The sequence below is a fragment of the Camarhynchus parvulus genome, chromosome 1 (genome assembly GCF_901933205.1).
Source record: "Camarhynchus parvulus chromosome 1, STF_HiC, whole genome shotgun sequence".
Classification (NCBI taxonomy): Eukaryota; Metazoa; Chordata; class Aves; order Passeriformes; family Thraupidae; genus Camarhynchus; species Camarhynchus parvulus.
In genome coordinates, this window is record NC_044571.1 from 29,785,891 (window position 1) to 29,806,403 (window position 20,513).

General features: G+C 40.7%; 1 protein-coding gene across 1 annotated transcript in view; it reads right to left on the reverse strand.

The window, feature by feature from the left end:
• Nucleotides 1-872: 872 nt before the first annotated feature.
• Nucleotides 873-20,513, reverse strand: part of SLC9A4 (solute carrier family 9 member A4) — a 28,752-nt gene continuing 9,111 nt past the window's right edge. The window contains exons 4-12 of the mRNA XM_030949693.1: nt 17,927-18,144; nt 15,714-15,916; nt 14,511-14,597; nt 13,211-13,281; nt 10,821-10,982; nt 6,545-6,641; nt 4,620-4,751; nt 3,824-3,911; nt 873-1,171 (exon numbers count right to left, since the gene is read on the reverse strand). Coding sequence (XP_030805553.1) covers nt 873-1,171; nt 3,824-3,911; nt 4,620-4,751; nt 6,545-6,641; nt 10,821-10,982; nt 13,211-13,281; nt 14,511-14,597; nt 15,714-15,916; nt 17,927-18,144 — 1,357 coding nt within the window. The remainder of the gene's footprint in view (nt 1,172-3,823; nt 3,912-4,619; nt 4,752-6,544; nt 6,642-10,820; nt 10,983-13,210; nt 13,282-14,510; nt 14,598-15,713; nt 15,917-17,926; nt 18,145-20,513) is intronic.

Genomic DNA, 20,513 nt, shown 5'->3' on the forward strand with positions numbered 1-20,513 from the left:
ATTTGGGCACACAAGGTAGGAGTGGTGAATGGAGAAGTTAGATACTTTACAAGGAAGCCTCCCGTTGCTGAAGCACAAAAATATTGCGTCTGTTCTTGCCATTCCATGCTTACAAATAAAATCCTGACAGCACTCCTGCCTGAAAACTCCTCTGGATTTGTACATACAAGGATACCTCCTTTACTCATCCAAAACAGCTGAAGGTGAGTGAGAGGAACCTACATACTGCAATTGATTTAAGTAGTTGGAACCATGGATCATCACAGTAGATGAACTTACACACTTTTGCAGAGCCAAAACCTGAGTTACCAAGAGGTTCTCAAGTGCTTAAAATGTTCACTGAAAATCCTTTTGACTTAAGGTCTTGCTTAGGCATCTTCAGTGACATTTACATGCCCTAAAAAATGCTTTTCTGTTTTTAACTCTTTTCCAGAATGCAGCTGATTCTGATCTGAAATCAAAAGCTCTATGCAAGTTGAGGTAATCAATCTGTGCATTCACATGTCAGAGATGCCTTTATGTATTTCTGGATGCAGACCACAGTATGAAACAAAGGCAGTGTCAGCTTCCACCCACAGCACTTCACGCACCCAACTACTGCTGTTTAAATCCACATCCAAACCCCTACAAATATCATGTTCTTCTCTTTCCTGCAGTGTTTTGTTGGAAAGAAAGCTTGATATTAGCACGTAAGAATTTGAGTCTTCTCTGAGCCACTAAGTACCTTAATACAACCCTTGAAAGTGATATGAGAGCAAGTACACTGGTCCCCAGAGGAAAATCATAGTTTGGTTCATATAAAAGCTTTGTTACTTCTTTTGAAGCAGTGCAACAAGGGCCCTAGAGATGCAAACACTGATGATCTCTGCTCCTCATATAACTAATGGCCTGGCTGGTGCCATTGTTTCTGTCTCTTCTTCTGACTCATACTCCTCCACTTCTCTGACAGTGAAGCGAGCCTTTGGCAGTGAAGCTGGATTGTCTGCTCTGGTGAAACGATGAGGCCTGATTGGATTTCCTCTTCGAGCTGGCGGGTTGGATGGAGCAGCTCGTCTGCCCAGGTGTGCCATTGGAATCAGCTCCTGGCGCTGCTTGGCTTCCAGCGGCCGTAGCTGGGGCTGGGGCCTCCATGTTAATGGCAATGCAGCATCAGAGCCACTCCTATGCTGATCTAAAGATAAATAGACAAATAATTCATTTTTTGAAGAAGAGAAGAGAGAAATGCCATGATATTGGAAAGGAGAGATAAAGGGTATTCAATACAATACCCTGGAACTGAAGCATTTTAAATAATTACTATAGCATAAGGAAGCAGTCAAGAACTAAAAATAGCCCAGATTTTTAATTTTCATCTCAAAGCTGATGTTTAAAAGATTTTCTTTACCTCATCTCAGCTCTGAAACACCAGAATATGAGCACATTCACCTACCTTTTGGTGTCTCACAGACCTGCCCAATGCCTTCACTGCAAGGATGAAGGGCAAGAGTGTGCCTTTATGTAATTTAAATTTTCCTAAAATTTCAGAAGTGTACCTAGTACCATGGTTAAAAAGCCTTTTTAAACACACAGCACAAAAGAAAAATGGGATAAAGGAGAAAATTCTGGTCCACCAAAAATCAAGTTTGCCAGTGACCTGTGACTAACAAGATGAACAGTTTCATCTGAAACCAGGGGTGCTTTGATTACTTTGGGTGTGTCAGATCTGCTCCTACCAGCTTGCTTTGCCACAAGTACATTGTAAAAATTTGCCTGCAAGAGGCCAGTAACTGGCATTCTCATCCTGCTGAGTTTATAGAATATACTTTTTCCCTTTCCTAAAGCCACTTGTAGTCTAACTACACAGTAGGAAAGTAGTTAATGTAATAAACAACTCCTAACAATCTAAGCTAGGAGGATCTGGGATATAAACACAGAGGTCTATGAACAGTAAAATTAGTCCAAATCCTGCTATAATTAAAGTACACATGTATTGACTGTGGTCGCAGTTTTAAAATTTAAGAAATTATTGCAGATCCATAACTATTGAATTATTTTAAGCTAATGGTTATTTCACAGTTGGCACAGTAAAGCACTGCTGCTCATAGGCCACATGGACATACTGCACCCCAAGCAGCATAGGATTTCTCAGATTTCCAGGGCTTCTACTCAGCCCTTTGGAAGCATCACTGCTACAAAATATGAATGATATACACTGCCAAAGAAATAATTTATAAAATCATAGACTGGTTAGGGTTGGAAGGGACCTTTAAGATCCCTTACTTCTGCCCCCCTTTCATGAACAGGGAACCTTCCACTAGACCAGGCTGGTCAGCCCCATCCACTTGCTCATGCACACCTTCAGGGATGGGGAGTCCATAATTTGTCTGGGCAATGACAACCTCTCTGGCCAATTCATTTATATGAGTGGCAGAAAGAGTTGGTTGGTAGACTTAAGGATCTATTTAAGGTTATTTCTGAGCTTTATTTAATAAAATTTCTGCACATGCTATATAGAAGACCTAAATCAAGCTTGTTGGAAGATATTTTTTCCAGAAGGTCTTCCAGGCATAGACAGAAGAGATGACATTCATCTCTGAAAATGCATGTGTGCATGAATGAGGTTGTCACTCTAATTTCCTACATACTGACTTCTCTTCTTAGTTTCCAAGAGAAATTCATCTCATCCCAACAGTTTATGAGAGGACTTCAGGGTGGCTTTCTTCTGCTGAAGACACTTAAAGTGGTGTGAATGCTACACAATGGCCCTAAGGTGGGGCCAGAGGCTGGACCAAAAAGTTTACTTATATGGATAGATTACAAGGCAGGGCTTAAATTCAGGCCTATCTAATAGGAAAAAAAAAGTACTTGGATTCACTGCTTCAGGATTTAGCTCTCTCCCCACTAAAATAATATACCTACCTCCTATAGCAGCATTTGGTTCCTTGAAAGTGTCTGCAGTGCTTTTAGGTCTGAGACTGCTGTGTGGAATACTTTAAGTCTTTTAGACAGGGAAGACTGGCTGCCCAAGGCCAGCTACTGGAGGGTCCTACAGTACATGAGGTCGAGTGTAAGACCAAGTCTCTGTGTGCATATGGATAGGTCTGTGTACCAGCAGCTGCTAGGGGGCTGTGTCCCCTGGGACTTGCCTGCCCAAGTGCCCCCAAATGTGCAGATGGAAGGTCCAGGGCCAGCTGCTGAGCAGAGCATGTATGTCAGGCCAGCTACTGGAGATTCAGATAGCAGATAGTATGTATTTATAATTTTTCCCTAACAGCCTATCAGTCTCATCAGCCAGAGAGGGGATAAGGATGAGGCCATTGGTGCTGTTTGCATTTGTGTGAGCCCTGGGCCATGTCTGTGCTGCTCTCTGTGTCTGGTTGTGTGTACATATGCACCGAATTTTGGAGTGGGGCTGCCTGTTGGGAATACCTGTTCAGTCTTGGTTGGTACCTGCAGGACCTGGGGGCATGGAGCTCCATCAGTCTCACCTGGACTGGGCTACAGGTTCAGAAAGTCATAATAATTTTGCATACAGCTATGGGGCTGCAGGAAACGGCTAATTTGTGTTCTTGAGTTTGGCCAGGTGGCACTGCAGGGATCACAGGAATATTTGTTCAAGAGGGAAAATGAAAAAAGCAGGAGGTGCTGGAACAAAACAGAAACTGCTGCAGTAATGATCATACAAACAACACAGATAAAACAGAAAGGAGAGAAGGGTGTAGCTCATTTAAAGAGGCTGTAGACTTCCATGGAATTGTGTGTGTAGCACTGTTAAATCCACCAAACAACTGGCCAAGTTTCTTTTGCTGCTGGAGTAGGATACAGAGTAAAGCACTTCCATTACCTGTAAAAGTGACATGCCTGGCTTTTCTTCTAGTGGGCTGGTGTGGACCCTGAGGCAAGGAGAGGTAGCGTATTTCTGTGGTCTTAACCTGTGTAGGAGACAGAAGTGTGTCCAGTGCCTGTGATTGCCTCCACTGGGCACTTGGTGAAACAGTAAAGAGTTATGGCAATATGCTGCACCTTTAAAGCCAAATTTTGATAGGCATGAATAAGATCAATGCTTGGTTTGGGTGGTTGAACCCAACGTCAGCTCCAGTGAGAATGCCTGTGTGATATAACAGCCAAAGGGTTTTTACCATCACCAGAGAAAAACATGTTCTTCAAAGGTTCACCTCTCTTATTTCAGCTGAAAATTTGAATACAACTAATCTATCCAACAAGAACTTATTTCTCTTGCTTAACCATGATTATCTCAGGAATAAATGTCTGTGCTGTTCAATGCCTCCCTTTAGTCAGACAAATCTCTTACTGATTGAGAACACAAATCAAAGTGCCAGAGGCTTTGCATCAGGCCGTTTTTGGTTACACTATACTTTGCACATGCAAAATCAATGCAGGTTACATTATTTTACTACACACAGCCAGAGTAGCTGATTTTTGACCAATGCATTGAGGTGGGACATGAAAACTTTGCTGCTCCCATGCCAAGTGAAACTTTTTCTTCTTAAGGGCTGCATGAGCACACCAGGAAAATACCCATTTTAATTACAGCAAAGAGCACATTAAAACTAGTGTCTTTCCATATTTACAGAGAAGCAGAGGCATTTTTACATAAACAGTAGATGGATTACAGGTACCTGTCTACCCCAAGGCAAGCTGTTTCCCTTCCTGCAACTTTGCCTCAGGCTGTGCTCCCGACGGATGAGGATTTCTTGTGCTTGTTTCTCACTTGTCTCAGTAGGAAGATTGTGCCTGTTGTATGCTGGTGCCTGAAACAAAAGATGCAGCCAGCTCATATTCGGTGCATTTGCAATGTTAATCAGTCTGATCCACCACCGGGCCAAGGAGACATCTGCCTCAGCTCAGTCACCGACCCAACACAGATCTCTTTGGTATCACATGGCAAAACGCAGCCACGCACAAATCTCACTGCTGCAGAGCAAGATGGGAGGAAGCTGAACACAGCTGTAAGTCTCAGATCTCAAGGGCTCTGTTTTGATGCCGTTTTTATAGACTCTTACCTGCTCAAAGTGCAGGTATATAAAATATACCTACCTAAGAAGGCTGTTATAATCTCTGGGCTTGTCTTATCATCTTTTTTCTCCTCTCATCAAGTGTAGTTGGGAGCCACAGATATGAGGCAGGTCCCAAGAAAGAGATAACTGGTTAACTCAGCTCTGAGCTTTGGTACTAATATTACTGAGTCTGGAGCAAGATTCAGATGCACTCAGGAACAAAGAATGAATCTTCAGTATGAGATACACAACTGAGTTTGCTTTCCATACTTGGACAAACTACAAATTTATATTACCCTTAAACTGAGCATCATTTAAGAAAAGCTTTTTAGTTTATCACATACATCTAGTGAAATGAAGAAAATAATTATCTTCCTTAAAGAGAAAAATTCATTGAAGCTTATAATCCCTCTTAAAAAGTAGACTCTCCTCTCAGTTTCATTCGCAAGGGTCCTTGTAAAGCTGGTCTGGGGAGCAAGAGCTTTTCAGAGCTGAAAAGGAGTATTAGAAGTGGCATTACTTGCCACCCAGTCTTTCATTTCCAAAAGCACACCATTCTCAATACTACATAGGAAATGACTAGCACAAATAGTCATTACTGTAATTGATTTTGAAGAGAGAGAGTTCATTTCAGTAAGCTAAGAGATAACTATATATGCAAATTGTTGCTGGTAAGATAAGAAATTAATATCATAAGGATAATTAGCCATGGCAAGTCAAACAATGTTAGGAATGAATAACATATTAATAATGCCACATTTAAATGAGCAGGCCCTAGCATTTTCTAGTACACGTGTGTTACATGAGTTAGCCTTGTTTATCGGCATAATTTCAAGGTTACTGTAATGTATTCTCTCCCACTCATTGCTGTGGGCGAGCTCTCAATTGTCTATTCAGTGCCCGAGACTGGATTAAGCAGATGCCATACCCTGGGCTGCATCAGGGTCACCACAAATTTCTGCAAAACAAATCCCCGCTGAGGTATTATCGCACCACTTCTACAGGGAAACAAACCACCTAAATGTGTCAAATGAAGCTCGGAGGACGTGGAAATTTTTTTTCCTTCGTTTTTTTCCTCCTGCGGCGCGGGTAAATGCCGCTCCCACGCAGGGCTGCGCGGTGTTTGCCCGCCCGGCCCCGGAGCGGAGTTTCGCTGCTGCTGCGGCCGGAGCGCCGCCAGCGCCGGGCTGCGCTCCCGGAGCCCCGGCAAGGCGGCTTCCCGGCCACACAGCCCAGCGGCGAGGGAAGCCTGACCTCTACAGCTCAGGCACAGGTTTATTCTGGCTTTTCGCGCTGCCGGCAGGGTGAAAAGCTGATGGGGAAAAAAAAAAAAAAAAAAAAAAACCCAAAAAAACAAACACCACCACACCAGCTTTCCGCTCCTCTGTTCCGATCAGTTCCCAAGCCCAGGGTTCTCCCCTCCTTGCCCACCCAGCTCCCCGCATTCCCCCGGGCCGCGGTACGGGCAGGGCAAGCACGGGCTGTGGGTCAGCAGCCAGCGCGGCAGCGGCGGCTCGGCTCGGCTCGGCTCGGCTCGGCTCACGCACCCTTTGTCGCACTTGGTACAGGTTGTGTGCCAGGACATCCCGCATGGCCTCCACCTCTGCCGGGGACAGCCTGTGTGCACGCTGGTTCCTGCCGCTCCTGTAAATAAAAGGGGAAATTAAATATGATATTAATGAGCTGATTAAATACTAATCCCATTAAATAATGCATGGACTATTTTTAGTGCTAGAACAGAAGGCTATGCAGAGCCTTTCAGTGATCAGCAACACCTGCAAATCATCCAAAGATGAATAAAAACAGGTCAAATTTTCTTTCATTGGTTTTATCCATATAAAATGGGTAGTAAAATTGGGCCCTAAGCCCTCATACAGCTGGCACCAGAAACTCTTCTTTCTTAAAGCTCCAGAAGGAAGTTCCTATTTAAGGATTAGATTAGGCCATAACCAGCTCAGGAAAGCACTTCAAGTTTCCTCCTCTGTCTGAACAAAAACCTCAGCATGGTCTAGCAGTCTGGGCTTTGCCATCTTACTGGTTTTTACTCCTTTGAGAAAGTGAAGAAAATCCTTAAGAACCAAGGAGTTTATTAATTATGAAGTCTCAGAGACCTGCTCTGTGGTGAGGAAAACATATAGAGTTTCCTTGCTACTAAACCTGTTTCTCCATTTGAAATTAAAGAACCACCTAAAAGATAGTAATCTTTGTGTCTTTAAAAACTTTGACAAGCCCACAGTCACTTGTAGCTGCCTGGCTTTTTCACTAGCAAAACAGTGGAGGAGGGCCGCTGTGAAATGTTATCAGGTTTCACTACATCAGTCAATCACTGTGAGAGTTAGTGTTCGGGTGAATTCCCAGGAAAAGAAAGGAAAATAGATAGTGATCATCCAGGATGAATCAGTCTGAGTTTGTCTTGCTGTTTCTGAATTTTTCCTTTCTCCATTTTGCTTTCTTGCCTCTTAAAAAAAAAAAAAGTGACTGCAAGTGGTGTTTTTCAGCTAACTGATGTCCTTAAAGTTTTGTCTGTAAATTGTGCAATTAAAAAATCAGTTTTGACCTATGTACAGTACAGACTGGCCAGTATTGCCAGGGAAAACCTTGACTCCGCTGGGGAGATTATCAGATTATCTCTACTTTTCCAGCTGCATCCCTGACTTTCTCCACGTGTCAGCACAGAAATATCCAGTTCTAAGTAATTTCAAATCTTATTATTTTGCTCTTAAAGGGAATTAGAGTAAATAAAACTGCTTGAGTCTCAGTTGAGCTGGGGTAGCAAGAGAAAAAATAGCATAAAAATAATCTATATTGTTCTGGAGCACAAATAAAAAACCAACATTCTTTTCATGGGATTGGAAATTAACCTACCCAACTGATAACAATGCATGTATATGGTAATAAGGAACAGATTGCTTCCACATTCTGCAGTACCTTAAGAAAGGGCTTTCAAAAAACCCCAAACGTGTACAGTATGTTACCAAACCCATAAAGTAATCCTTATTGAAACTATTTCTTTGTTCTTATTGAATCTTCCAACATGTTACAACAAAGAACAGAACAGGATATATATTTGTGAAGAAAAAAGTTATATTATAATATGCCATGAAAACTGTCTCTCTGTAATGACTGCCATGACATTATTTCTCTCTTCCTTAGATACGGAGATACTTGATACTTGCACAATCTGTGTAATATTTTTTAATATTATATCTAAAATTTTGAACTTTGTAAACTCTCCATTAATCCTCACTCATCCTGTGAATGAATAATATTATTGGGACACAACTTTCTCATAACTGTACCACCACAAATGACAATGCAACAGTTGGTTCTGATCTGTACTGTATTGATATATTCTAAGATTTGTCAAAGTCAATATTGCAGCAATATGAAGCCAGCATTAAGTAAACTCAGGACCAAACCCTCTTTCTCTCTAATGGTCATATTTCCTACAAAAACCAACCATAAACCCACAGTTTTGATAATATCTCCTAGATTCCACTTTTGCCATCTCCATCCTTATTTATCAGGCTTATATTCTCCAAAATATCATAACCTAATGCTCTGCTTTTATTCCAGTGTGTATTCTTTGTTGTACAATCCATGGGCAAATTTTCTCACTCCACACTGAAAATTCTTACTGTAAATTGGACACCCACTCCGCCTGCAGGAATCACACCAGCATGAATGCAATTGTCTAATTCACAGCATTGGAGAACTGCTTTGATTCTTATAAAGTAAATCTCCTTGTGTGCATAAAGGCTGAAAAAACTGATCAAGAGTGTGAGTGAGACTTTTCTCACTACTCTGGCCCTGCTAATAATGATTTAGATGCCATATATTGGAATTTTGTTTCAAATCTCCTCTTGTTCATGGCCAGAGTTTTGTACCTTCACTGAAGACAGGGACTTCAGGTACATGCTGAATCAATGACAGCAATCATACAATTTATAAATACATTCAGAGACCTTTTACACAGGTTCATTTAATTGCTGTGGAGAAAGACAGCAAGAACTGCTGTATTGGCTCAGACCAAAGATCCACCAATTAGCTCAACATCCTGTCTCCTGCAGTTCTCAACAGCAGACACTTATCAATGAACAGAGGTGGGGAAACATGTATTTTCCTAGAACACTCTCACAGCCTGCAAGATCATAATGGTTTTGAGCCACAGGCTGTTTTTCTGAAGTTGACACTTCATTTTTAAAAAGGCTTTCTCATCAAAGGATGATGCAGAGCAAAATTCAATTATAGCCAGGTTAGAGATGGCAAAAATTAGTCCATCATATCAGCTGGTTATTAAAGAATATTTTTCAATCTAAATTCTTAGCTCAGGAGAAAATTTCTGAACTATGCTGGAGCAATTTGTCTTATTTTCTCATTCCCTCAGGAAAAGAAGAGGGATGGGGTTTGATTGCTATGGATTGTCTATCAACCTTGCACATTTTCTCTTGGCTCAGAATGGTTAAGGGATTACAGCAGACAGAAAGGAGCCTGACATACATGCAGTCTTTTTTAATATCATCCTTTCAGCAAAGAATAATTTAGAGATAAGGGCTAGGTCTTACACTGCATGCTGACATCAGTGCAAGAAAGCAGATTGATGTTGACATGATTAAGCCAGAGTTTCAAGCAAGATTCTCCCTCTGGAGATCCCACCAGTTTTGTCCCCTGGTCTGTCTGATGCCAAGTGGCATTACTGTTTGATAGAATCATAGAATGCCTTTCTTCTGGTTCCAAACCCCCACAATGACCAAGGGACATCCTCAGCTCTGTCAGGTTGCTCAGAGCCCCATCACACTCAACCTTGAATATTTCCTGGGATGAGGCATCTGCCACCTCCCAGAGCAACCTGTTCCAGAGTTTCACCACCCTCATCATAAAAAAAGTTCTTGTACCTAGTCTGAACCTACCTTCTCCTACTCCTAGTGCTACAAGTCTACTAGAAAGCCTGTCCCTATGTTTCTTGTAAGCCCTCTTTAAGTACTGAAAAGCTGCAAACAAGTGTTCCCAGAGCCTTCTCTGTCTCCTTGGAGAGGCGCTTCAGCCTTCTGATCATCTTTGTGGCACTCCTCTGGACCCACTCTAACAGGTCCATGTCTTCCCTGTACTGAGAACCCCAAAGCTGGACACAGCACTGTAGGGTCTCACAAGGGCAGAGTAGCAGGGGAGAATCTCCTCCCCCAGCCTGCTGGCCATGCCACTTTTGATGCAGCATGTGATTGTCTTTCCGGGCTGTGAGGGCACATTGACAGTTCATGTCCAGCATTTCTACCACAAGTATCCTCAAGTCATTCTTGGCAGGCTGCTCTCAATGTTTAATTGCACAAATTTGCTTGTTTTGTAAATACCAAAATATGGCAAGGTGGTTTGAGGGATTGCAAACTGGAGCAGCAAAAATCACAAATGCTACAAAGAAATCTGCTCTCAGCAAAAGATTCATGACTGGGACAATGGAGTTAGGACCTGTATGCTAAACCATCCTGCAGGGATGGAAGGGACCTGGCAGGGATTAACAAAACCCACTGGCCAGGTAAGTGATAAGCACATCTGTCTTGAGCCACTACTGTGATTTAAAGCAACCAGAGTGGCTTCTGTACGTGACTCATGATTCCTCTTCAGGACTGCCCATCATGGAAAACAAACAGGAAATGTCCATGATTTTAATTTTCACTCTCTGAGCAAAGCACAATTATGATGAACATCAAGTTGCACCTTCTTTTTTCTTACACTTCAATTAAGTAATGGAATACCTTGGGTACTTCCTCATTTTTGTCCCTGTCCTCCTGTCCCTACTCTGCAACGGGTCAGGAGGTTGGTACTCACTGTAAAGAAGTAGTGGATGGTTTTGAAATTTTCATGCCACTCTCGGCCATCTCGATGGCCAATTTTATCTCCATCTTTTTGTACAATGACACAAGGCTGGATTTGGGCTGATGTTCCCGAATTAAAATTTTCTTCAAATACTTATTGTCAAACTTCTTAAATCTGCAAAAGAGATACCAAAATCAAAGCGTAGAAAAGGAAGTATGTTTTCATTTCTGTACTACAAGCTGATCTTCATTCAAATGCATATAATTCAGTGGTGGAAACTGAATACAAATTAGAGGCACCTGTGGACTCCTGAAGGCCTGGTGAGCAGAGACCTTTAGGGGGATATTTGGCATAGTCTACTGGTCCACAGAGATTGCAGAGCCCGCTAGACAAAAGAAAGAAACAAGCTGCAATCAGAGCAAAAAAGGGGGTTGCGTGTATGTTTGCATATTACACTGCCACATTTGTCAGAAAAGAATTCAGCCAGTCTCCATGCTTTTGTACAAATGTTGCATTATAGAAGGACATAACAGCAGCAGCTGCTCTTACTGTAATCCTGTCCTATTCAGCCAGCCACCAATGAGGCTCTAAGTGGCCCAGCAGTTACAGTAGTTAGGGCCCATTACATTGCTGATAATTTTGAATCCTGACAATTAGAGCAGAGAAAATACATTTCTTTGTATTCTGAATAACAGAGAAATTGAAAGGACCCCAAAATACTATGTGCTTGCATGCTGCAGATTGTAAAATGCTCATGTGTGGCATAATTTGAATGTGAATGTGTGTGGGTGCCTTGGAACAGGTACATGCTTTCAGGCAGACATTTAGCAGAACAACAGCAGATCTTCAGCAGAGCAACAGTTCTGTTTCTTTCAAAGGAACAATTTACCACAGCAAGGTAAGGTGCTCCACGATGCTGGGAAAAGCACTACAGGGTTTGTATCTTTCTTTCCTTAGCAAAGGCCGTTTTTTATTCATTAATAGCAGAGGAAGGTACACAAATATTTGCACAGGGATTACAGCTCTTTATGTTTCTCTGTGTAATAAAAAGCCTCCTAGATTGTCATTGCTTAGGTACTTAATTCTGTACACAACTTTAAAGCTGCATACAAAAGTTTAGGGAATACTTTTTAATACAATCTTCTTATATTAAATGTCCTCAGACACTGTGTGTTTTTTGAATCTGTCCATGAACCAAAACACTACATTTATGGCTAGTTCAGGGAAAATTCTCTTTTCAGAGCTATCAGGTAGATATGGGACAAATGGATGGCATTTACTCAGAGATATGTGTAAATGTAGCTATTTAAATGGATTTACTGCTCCAGCAGACACTTGTTCAGTTTGTTGACCGCACAGACGGTGGTGTGGTCCCAGCAGATGGATGTCCTAAAGCTATCTCTGTACTCAGAACCAAGAAGACATTTCAGATTCTGGGTATGCCCTAGTACATAATATAATTACTCCCCATTGGGACAAGAACTGGATGCAAACTAGTCATCCTCTTCCCCCTCTGAATTTCTGGTTTCCATAGGGAGGAACTTGGGAGGATTTGCCACATGTCCCAGCAGACACCCTTGGCTGGATAACTGGAGTCCAATGCTGAAAGGTCAGACAGGATTCCAGCACAGAAGCCTAGGCAGAACTAGGGATAACTTTTAGCCCACGGCATCATAATAAGATGTTTGGGGGAAAGAAAAATCAGTCTTTTCCCTGCTTCCCTTCATGCTGTGGTGGTGGCCAACGTGTCCACAGAACTCCCTTGGGGAAAAGGTAAAGGGAACAGGAGATCTATCTCTTCTGGGCAGAGCTTGGAAGAGCTGCAAAGCTTCACAAAACCACCTCAGACTGCTGATGGAAGGCACAATGTGGGCCCTGCATTTCTGTGTAAAGACTAGCTCTGCTTATGCTACTGGCTGTTTAAATTCAAACACTCCCTTCAGCAGTCTTATTTTAGATGTTCCTGAATGCAAAGACCTGTAAGGACAGGTGACTAATTATTACTGATTCTCTACTACCAGCAGGGGATCCTTTTTGCTGTGGAGGCTCACAGCAAAAGCACTAAGACTATGTGTAGTTTATGTTCTAAATCCAGAGTTAAAGAAGCATTTCTTGGGATCTCAGATTTATACCAAAGCTATGCACAGGTGGATGTCTGCAGCATGAGTTCCCATGCTGTATTTTTCTTTCTGAAGGCTTATTTTCTGCTTGTGCAGATCCAATTTAATGGGCAATGTATGATCATTGCACTCTCAAGAGTTAATGGTTACTCAGGAGTCCAGTTTCTAAAAAGAGATACGGCACAAGACCCAGCATTTTGATTTCCTCTTCTCTTTACCTACTATATTTTACCTGATAGATAGGTTATGCTATTATATTAGACTGCAATAAGAGATACTTACTTATCTCTCAGCTGATAATGACTCCAATGTCCACATATGTCTTCAATACCAGCCTTCAAGTGATCCATCAACTACAGAAAAAAACATGGAAATGTTGTAAGCGGCCATTATGAAAAAAGAATGTTACCACAAATATGCACTTATTGACATGATTTTGAGATTTTTTTTTTTTTACTGGAGCATCTAAGTTAATTCTGAAAGCATCTACATTTTTCTAAAAATCAAGGCAAAGATGCCACTGTGGATGCTTGGCTGCATTGAAAGTGTTGATGGAGGCAAAAAATTATTGGGTCCTTTTTGTCTACTGAACCCAAAATATAAATTCTTGGTTCTGTTTCCTCTCCAACTTTCCCCTCCTCATGCATGGCCTTCCTGGGAGAGGCACAGGGCCATGTACCAACACCTTCACCTTGACTGGTAAATTCTCTGAGTATTCTGCAGAATGACATGAGACTGGTCACTGCTACCTTCTGTCACTTTCAGTCCCTTTTTGTGCTTGTCCAGCACTAGAGAGACAGAAAAAGGCCAATTCTTACACATATATTGTTATAAGGGGTGCTTTAAAATGCAAGTTCTCTTCAAGGTTCATTGTAAAGGTTCAGATAGGAAGAATTAAATTCACTTGAAATTTAAAATCAGTTCAATGTTCTAATTTTGCTAATATCTCTTCAGCTTACATCTCTGTGTTTTATTTTAAGACACAGTGTTTCTGTTGATTTCAAATGTATTCCCTATTGTGAAATGAAAGAATGTACATAGGGTTTCTGTAATGTTAAATCTAATTGAACAACTTCCTGTTATTTTATATAATAGTAATTTGGGAACTGAAGTAAATGTTTGAGAGGATAAAACATCACTACTCAGAATAAATTGAAACTAAGTTTGCAGTTCAATGGTTCAACTCAGTTCAATAAATCTGGATTAAAGACTTTTAAGACTTCAGTGTCTGGAACTGATCAAAAGATGGCAACAAGTGTTTCTGACTAATCCAGCTAGGAAGGATGGTGAGTACTTTGATAAACATTACCTTTCTGTTTCTGTCCTCCCACGGTCAAAGTGCCAATGAATAAGGGACATACTACACCATGACACTTGTGGATGATAGTATAATATGATAATAAATATGAATATAAATGAGATGCAAGATCTTAGAAAATCATGCCTAAGTTACCTCCATACATTCTTAAAAGCACTGAGCATCCAAATGCACAGAATGCCAGGTTTCCAAATGCCTCCCTTTTTCCAGCTCTTTTAGAATACCTGTTGTTTTCTTTTTGGGTTACTGATATAAAAAACTTACTCGCACATGAATTTCTTCATTGATAGATTCCTTTTTGTTTGTCTTTTTAACATCCAGATATCTGACCAATGGTCCAATTGTGATTCCCTGCATTTGGAATAATGAGTTGAATTGTTAATTATCTTTAAGACAAAAATAGAAAGAAAGCAAAAGGGGATAATTTTAATGTGTCTTAGCACAGAAATGAACCATTACTTGTATGGAGAGCTATAGAAGAGAATTTAAAATAAAAAACTTTTTAAAGGGCTTTTTTTAAGTGAGATTCTATTTATTGGCATATTCTAATCATGTAAAGTAACTGATTCATTGGCAATCATCTTCAAAAGAGGATTCATTTGAAAGAAAATATTATCTTTGTGAGGTCTTGAAGTCTTAAAACCATTTACTTCAATATTTTCAGAATTAAACATCCCAGGGGTTTTTCACTTAGAAACAGTTTTCAGTTTTTCCCATTTCTTTACTACACTACTACAGGAAACCATTTTAAAGGGGGAAATACAAACAAATTGGTTTTTTTCTGAAACGTTCTGGTGGAACATAAGCACCTTACTTATCACAAGTGCATAGTGCCCCATTGGCACCCTAGAGGATCTGAGGCCTTGGTATTGGAAAATGCAAAATATGAGATGCAGAGCTCTCTAGAAGTTTCAGCTCTTCCAGGTACAGCAGTCAACCAGGTGGAATAACTCAAATATCTAAAGCAGACACCTATACTTACACATGTGACTTATTCACTTCATTTTTTTAAAATATTCTTTTACAAAGGATTTCAAAATACTTGTATTTGGTCTCTAAGACAGACGAAGATAAAAGTATAAAATTCAAAATCTGTCACAGAACAGACATGCTGTTTTCTGGTCAGTTTGAGATACATCAGTAATACACAATGAATCAGTACTGAAAAGTAGAGCTAAAATACTTCTTAAATTGGAAGCACCACGAAATGCATGCGGAATGAACACAAATAATTTTCAACACCAAGTGCCCTCTCCCCTGAATATTTTAGAAGATACATGTTTTCAATACAGAATTGCTGTATTGCCTGAAAGCTCTTAAAAAGGCTAATTACACAGTACAGTGCTAAATCTGGCCCTAAAATGCAATAACTTGTCCTAGCCTAAGAGTGAATTCAATGCCATTTTCACTATGAAGCTTTCAGCCACCTCTAGTACATGAAAGTTATCCATTAAGAAATACACATACTTGGATGAACACAGTGAAATATATAACCACAATGGTCGCAGTGATGAATAGTTTTTTTCTGGGGAAAAGATTCACTGGAAGCAAGAATGCAAGAGAAAAGCTGCTGGCTCCTCGGAGGCCACTGTAAGAAATAATGAGTTGGTCTTTGAAGGTGAACGGATATGTTCGGAACTTGTTACTGATGTAGAAGAGAGCAAACACACCTAGGAAGGGGAAAAAAAACCCACAGCTATTATTAATCAAGGAGAAAAAGAAAATATTAAATATTAAAAGCAAAGCAATTATTGTTTTGGGGAACTGTTGACAGCCCACGTTTTTTTGTCTTTTGGTTTCTTGTAGCTTCTCTTTGACCAACTGCTAAATTTGGCTTGTGTGAAATATCTCCTATAAAATACTGGGGGTCCTTACAGCTTCAGGATTTAAATTCATTAACACAGTTTAGAAGAGAGATTAGGGGAAAATATTTACTTCCTATACTTATGTTGTATAGTTTCTTCCAAAGTTTTCTGGAGAAAAGAAAAACAACTGGATGAGAGCTTTCCCTGTGCCTTCCCTTGCAATGTTTCTTGCTTTCTGCACAGTGTCTGCCTAGAGTGTTTGAACAGTGCTTTACCAACAGGTCCTGTGGACAGGTTCACTGAAAGACAAAGAATAATAGCATTTTAAATTTTAATCCTTGGGCTTATTGTGACTCTAATTCTTTGTTTATTTCTCAAACTTCATTTTTTTATTTCTCAAACTTTCATTTCTAAAACTTCATTTTAATAAAATTTAAAATTAATAAGATAATCTGTGGTTGTATAAGGACAGCAACTTGTCTTTATAGTGTAATTTTAGCAATTTGTTTGATTCACTTCTTCATCCTCCACAAGAAAAACATATCCTGTGTTTTATGTGGAAACCATTAAATTACTGACATAAAAGCTGACAAATGCTGATAACTGGTGTTATTTTACACAGCTGTCACTGATACACTCAGATTATTAGAGGTAAAGCTGGTAACAGCATCCTCTTATGTAGGTTGCTGGATATCACTTTATGCAAGACCTTTTTTGACTAGTTATAATGCTAGGCATCAGGTACTCAGAGTGAAACAGCCTGTGTGAGGTATCAACCTCAGGCCACATCTCTTTACTTTATTCAAGCTTCAGAGAAAATTATGTAATCATTTTAACACACAAATCTAGCAGAAAATGTTTTGTCCTTCCTCTGGAAAGCTCTAGCACTCCCCTTGGTGTCTGAGAGAAGGATGGACATGTGGCTGGAAAACAGCTTTTATGTCAGGAGAGCGTTGTTTCTGTCTTAATTAGAAGGATATTTCAAAATGGAAAGCAAGCCTTTAAAAATTCAGAGGCCACACTTGGTCCAGATACAGCAAGAAAATATGTAATTACTTCCTTTTTGCTACCACCTCCAGAACATCAACCACCAGCCTTCTTATTCCTTCTCCCTTTTCAGCATTACTTTCAACCCATCCTGGACATTAGGAGAAGATGAGAAACTGTGTCTCACAACTTGTCTGACATCATCTATAAACTGTCCTGTCCATGCTAGAGGAATCTGTCCCACAGGTTGGGAGTAGGACGCCTTTGCAGGAATGGGACATAGCATGTGCAAAAATGGAGTAATTCCATATGGGCACTACTTTTTAGCAGTTTAAAACTTTAGACTTGACTTGTGATTAGTAGTAGCATAGTGCTGTTGGCCCACATGTGGTGTAAGTCCCTGTTCAGTTATCTATCAGTGCTAATTTTCACCTTCCCTCTTTTTCTATGCCTCCAGCACTGCCAGCCCAGGACCTGTAATGTTATAGCACTGGAAGTGTGATGATATACATTACCTAATTAATAAGTTAATGACAGTGTGTTGTGAAATCATTATGAGGCCCACTTACCCAAGGGGCATATAATAAATTAAGATATAAACATCTCTATAAGCATAATGATGACAATATTTTAATTTTGCTTTGAAAAACATCCTTTTTCACCCAAGTGTAAAGTCTGTGCTTGGAGACTGGCACTCAGATTTGTGTGGGGCTTTTTTCCCCTTTTTCTCTGTGTGTAGATGTGTGAAATTTGCTTGTCACTAATATAAACTAGTACATTTGTTGTTAAACCAGTTGTGCCAGTCCCCACAGACTTTTCTAACAAAATTTTGTGCCAAAGAGTTTTTCTCATAGATGCAGAGAAGGTTGCTTGCAAAAGTTTACTTACTCAGTGTCCGCCAAATGAGGCAGAAGAACAGAGTGAAGCAAATGAAGGCCCAGTTCCATTCATGGTTTTTCCCCACTGTAGACACTCCCATGAACACAAAAATCAGGGTCTCACTGATGCTGCTTAGCATCTTCATGAAATATTTTATTGTGGTATAAGAATTCTGGGAAACATTCTCCTCCACGTATTTTTTCATTGTCACTGCACATGCTGTCATCCTGTATCAAGCAAAACATCAGAAATCAGCCACGACCTGTTCTTCCTTTCAGTTAAGGACCGTATCAGCCATCATTACCTGTACTCTCCACCACCAGGTTCTGACCTTCATCAAAACAAGTATTTTATTTCTCCAGTAACATTAGCCATTTCATTAGCTAGAAAAGGATCTTCATTCAGCTTTACAAATCTGTTTTACTTATAGGATAAAGGAAACAAACTAGTTGGTCTTTCTGACAAGGAAGGGAGGGTATCACATTCCAGCTCAAAGTCCATTTTATCTGAATGCCTAACATGGAGCCACCGAGCACCAAATATTTGTCTCAAACAACAGGCAGGTCAGTTTTGTACCAGCCTACAGGTGGATCAGCTAGAGTGACATAACCTGCCCCTGGGTGACATTCTCCCTGGAGGTGGCAGTGCAGATCATGGTAGCCCCACGCCAGGGCCAAAGCTGCCATGGCTCCCTGGCAGATCAGCAGTGCCAGGGCAAGCTGCAGGACTCTCCAACCACAGCAGCCCATTGTGGCATGGCAGGAGAAAATTAAATTATCCTACAGAGGTGTCCTCCTCCCTGTGGTTACCTAGGGTGTGTGGAATGTGCTTAAGAAGGCAAAGGGATGTTTTCCACTTCTTCACTGTTAATGAAGACCAGAGCTTGTGTCAGAGGCATCAGCAGCCACCCAGCACAGATGCTGGTGACAATCACATGGAGCAGCAGTCTTTGATCAGCCCTACTGGAGGGGATTTCCTTTTCCCCTCTGCATTTTCCATAGGTAACACACAGATTGAGTGCTATGCTAGTAACATATTCCATCACCTATCTAGTTTCTACTGATATGATTTTAGTCTCTGGGGGCCTCTTGTAATGATATTCTTCCAAACTTGTGAATTCAGAGAATGATGACTGTTCATTAGATAACCTTCCTCTAGTTTCAGTTCATTTAATTTCCACTGAAGAAATCTCAAGGGTATCCTGGTGGAGCTGAGTCATTTAGCATGTCCAAGGACACTCCAAGACAAGGCCATTAGGCATTAATGATTAATACTGTTGACTTTCAGATACACATACATAATAGACTTTCATGATCCAAGTGAAAAATGAATGAATCCTCAATAATTCAGAAAGGTGGCAATAAGTTTCCATCTCTAAAACAAGCAATAATTTCCTTAATGAAGCAGTAAGAATAATAAATCCAAATTATATTACCATTCTTAAATTACTAATAATTTCAGAACTCTAATGAAAATAAGAAGTGAAAGAAATAAAGAGCTATGTAATCTTGTGCAAGGAGTAGGTGGGGAAGCAGTATTTTGGGCAGTGCAGGTAGGAAGAGGTCCATATGGTTTTACTCTTCCCTGCACAGTACATCTAATCCTGCTCAACTAAAGTTGCCAGTCAGCTCAATCTGAGCATTTGTGTTGGGTATACAAAACATAGCACAAGACTCATCTGCTTTGTCTAATTGTTCAAGATAATCAATATCCAGTCTAACTGCTTATTTAATATATTTAAATATTCAAATACTGCTTCCCAGGACCGTCCTGCAAAAGTTATTTTTATAAAGGCAAATCTGCTCTGAAGCTGATTAACCCAGGGTTCTGCAGCCTAGAGAAGAGAAGGCTTCAGGAGCACCTTATTTCAATCTTTTGACATTTAAAAGAGGCCTATAAGAAAGACGAGGACAAACTTTTTAGTGGCACCTATTGCAATGTGACAGGGGATAATAGTTTTAGACTAAAAGATTTTGATAGATTTAGACTAGATGTAAGGAAAAACTATTTTACAATGAGAGTGGTGAAGCACTGGAAGAGGTTGCTCAGAATGGTGACAGACATCCCATCTGTGAAAACATTAAAGGCCAGTTTGGATGGGGCTCTGAGCAACCTGATCTAGCTGAAGATGTCTCTGCTCATTGCCAGGGCATTGGACTAGATGGTTTTAAATGTCCCTTCCAACCAAAACCATTCTGTGATTCTGTGAAATCAGAGCTTCACACGTTGAGGTGAGTAAATGCACCTGTCTGGACATCAGCAGCCATATGTTTGTATTTGTTAAGTTTAAACTGGTTTGTCCTCTATAAAAGGAAGCACATTCTGCAACACGAGGTCATCCAAGGCCCATCACGAAAGCTCAGAGCCAGCAGAGGCCATGCAAAGCTGCTGCTACCCACCAGTTGTGCACTGAGCCTGCAGCAGCCAGCAGCTGGAGCATTTAGCAACATGAGGCCTCCATCTCCCTATGCTGCACCCTGCAGGAGGGCTGGTTTGGGTAGTACCCTTGCAAGCCACTTGCCAGCAGCTTTCTCCTTAAGTCTCTCACTTCCATCCCTATTCCTTCCTCTTCCAGCTCCTTTACTGCTGCCATCCT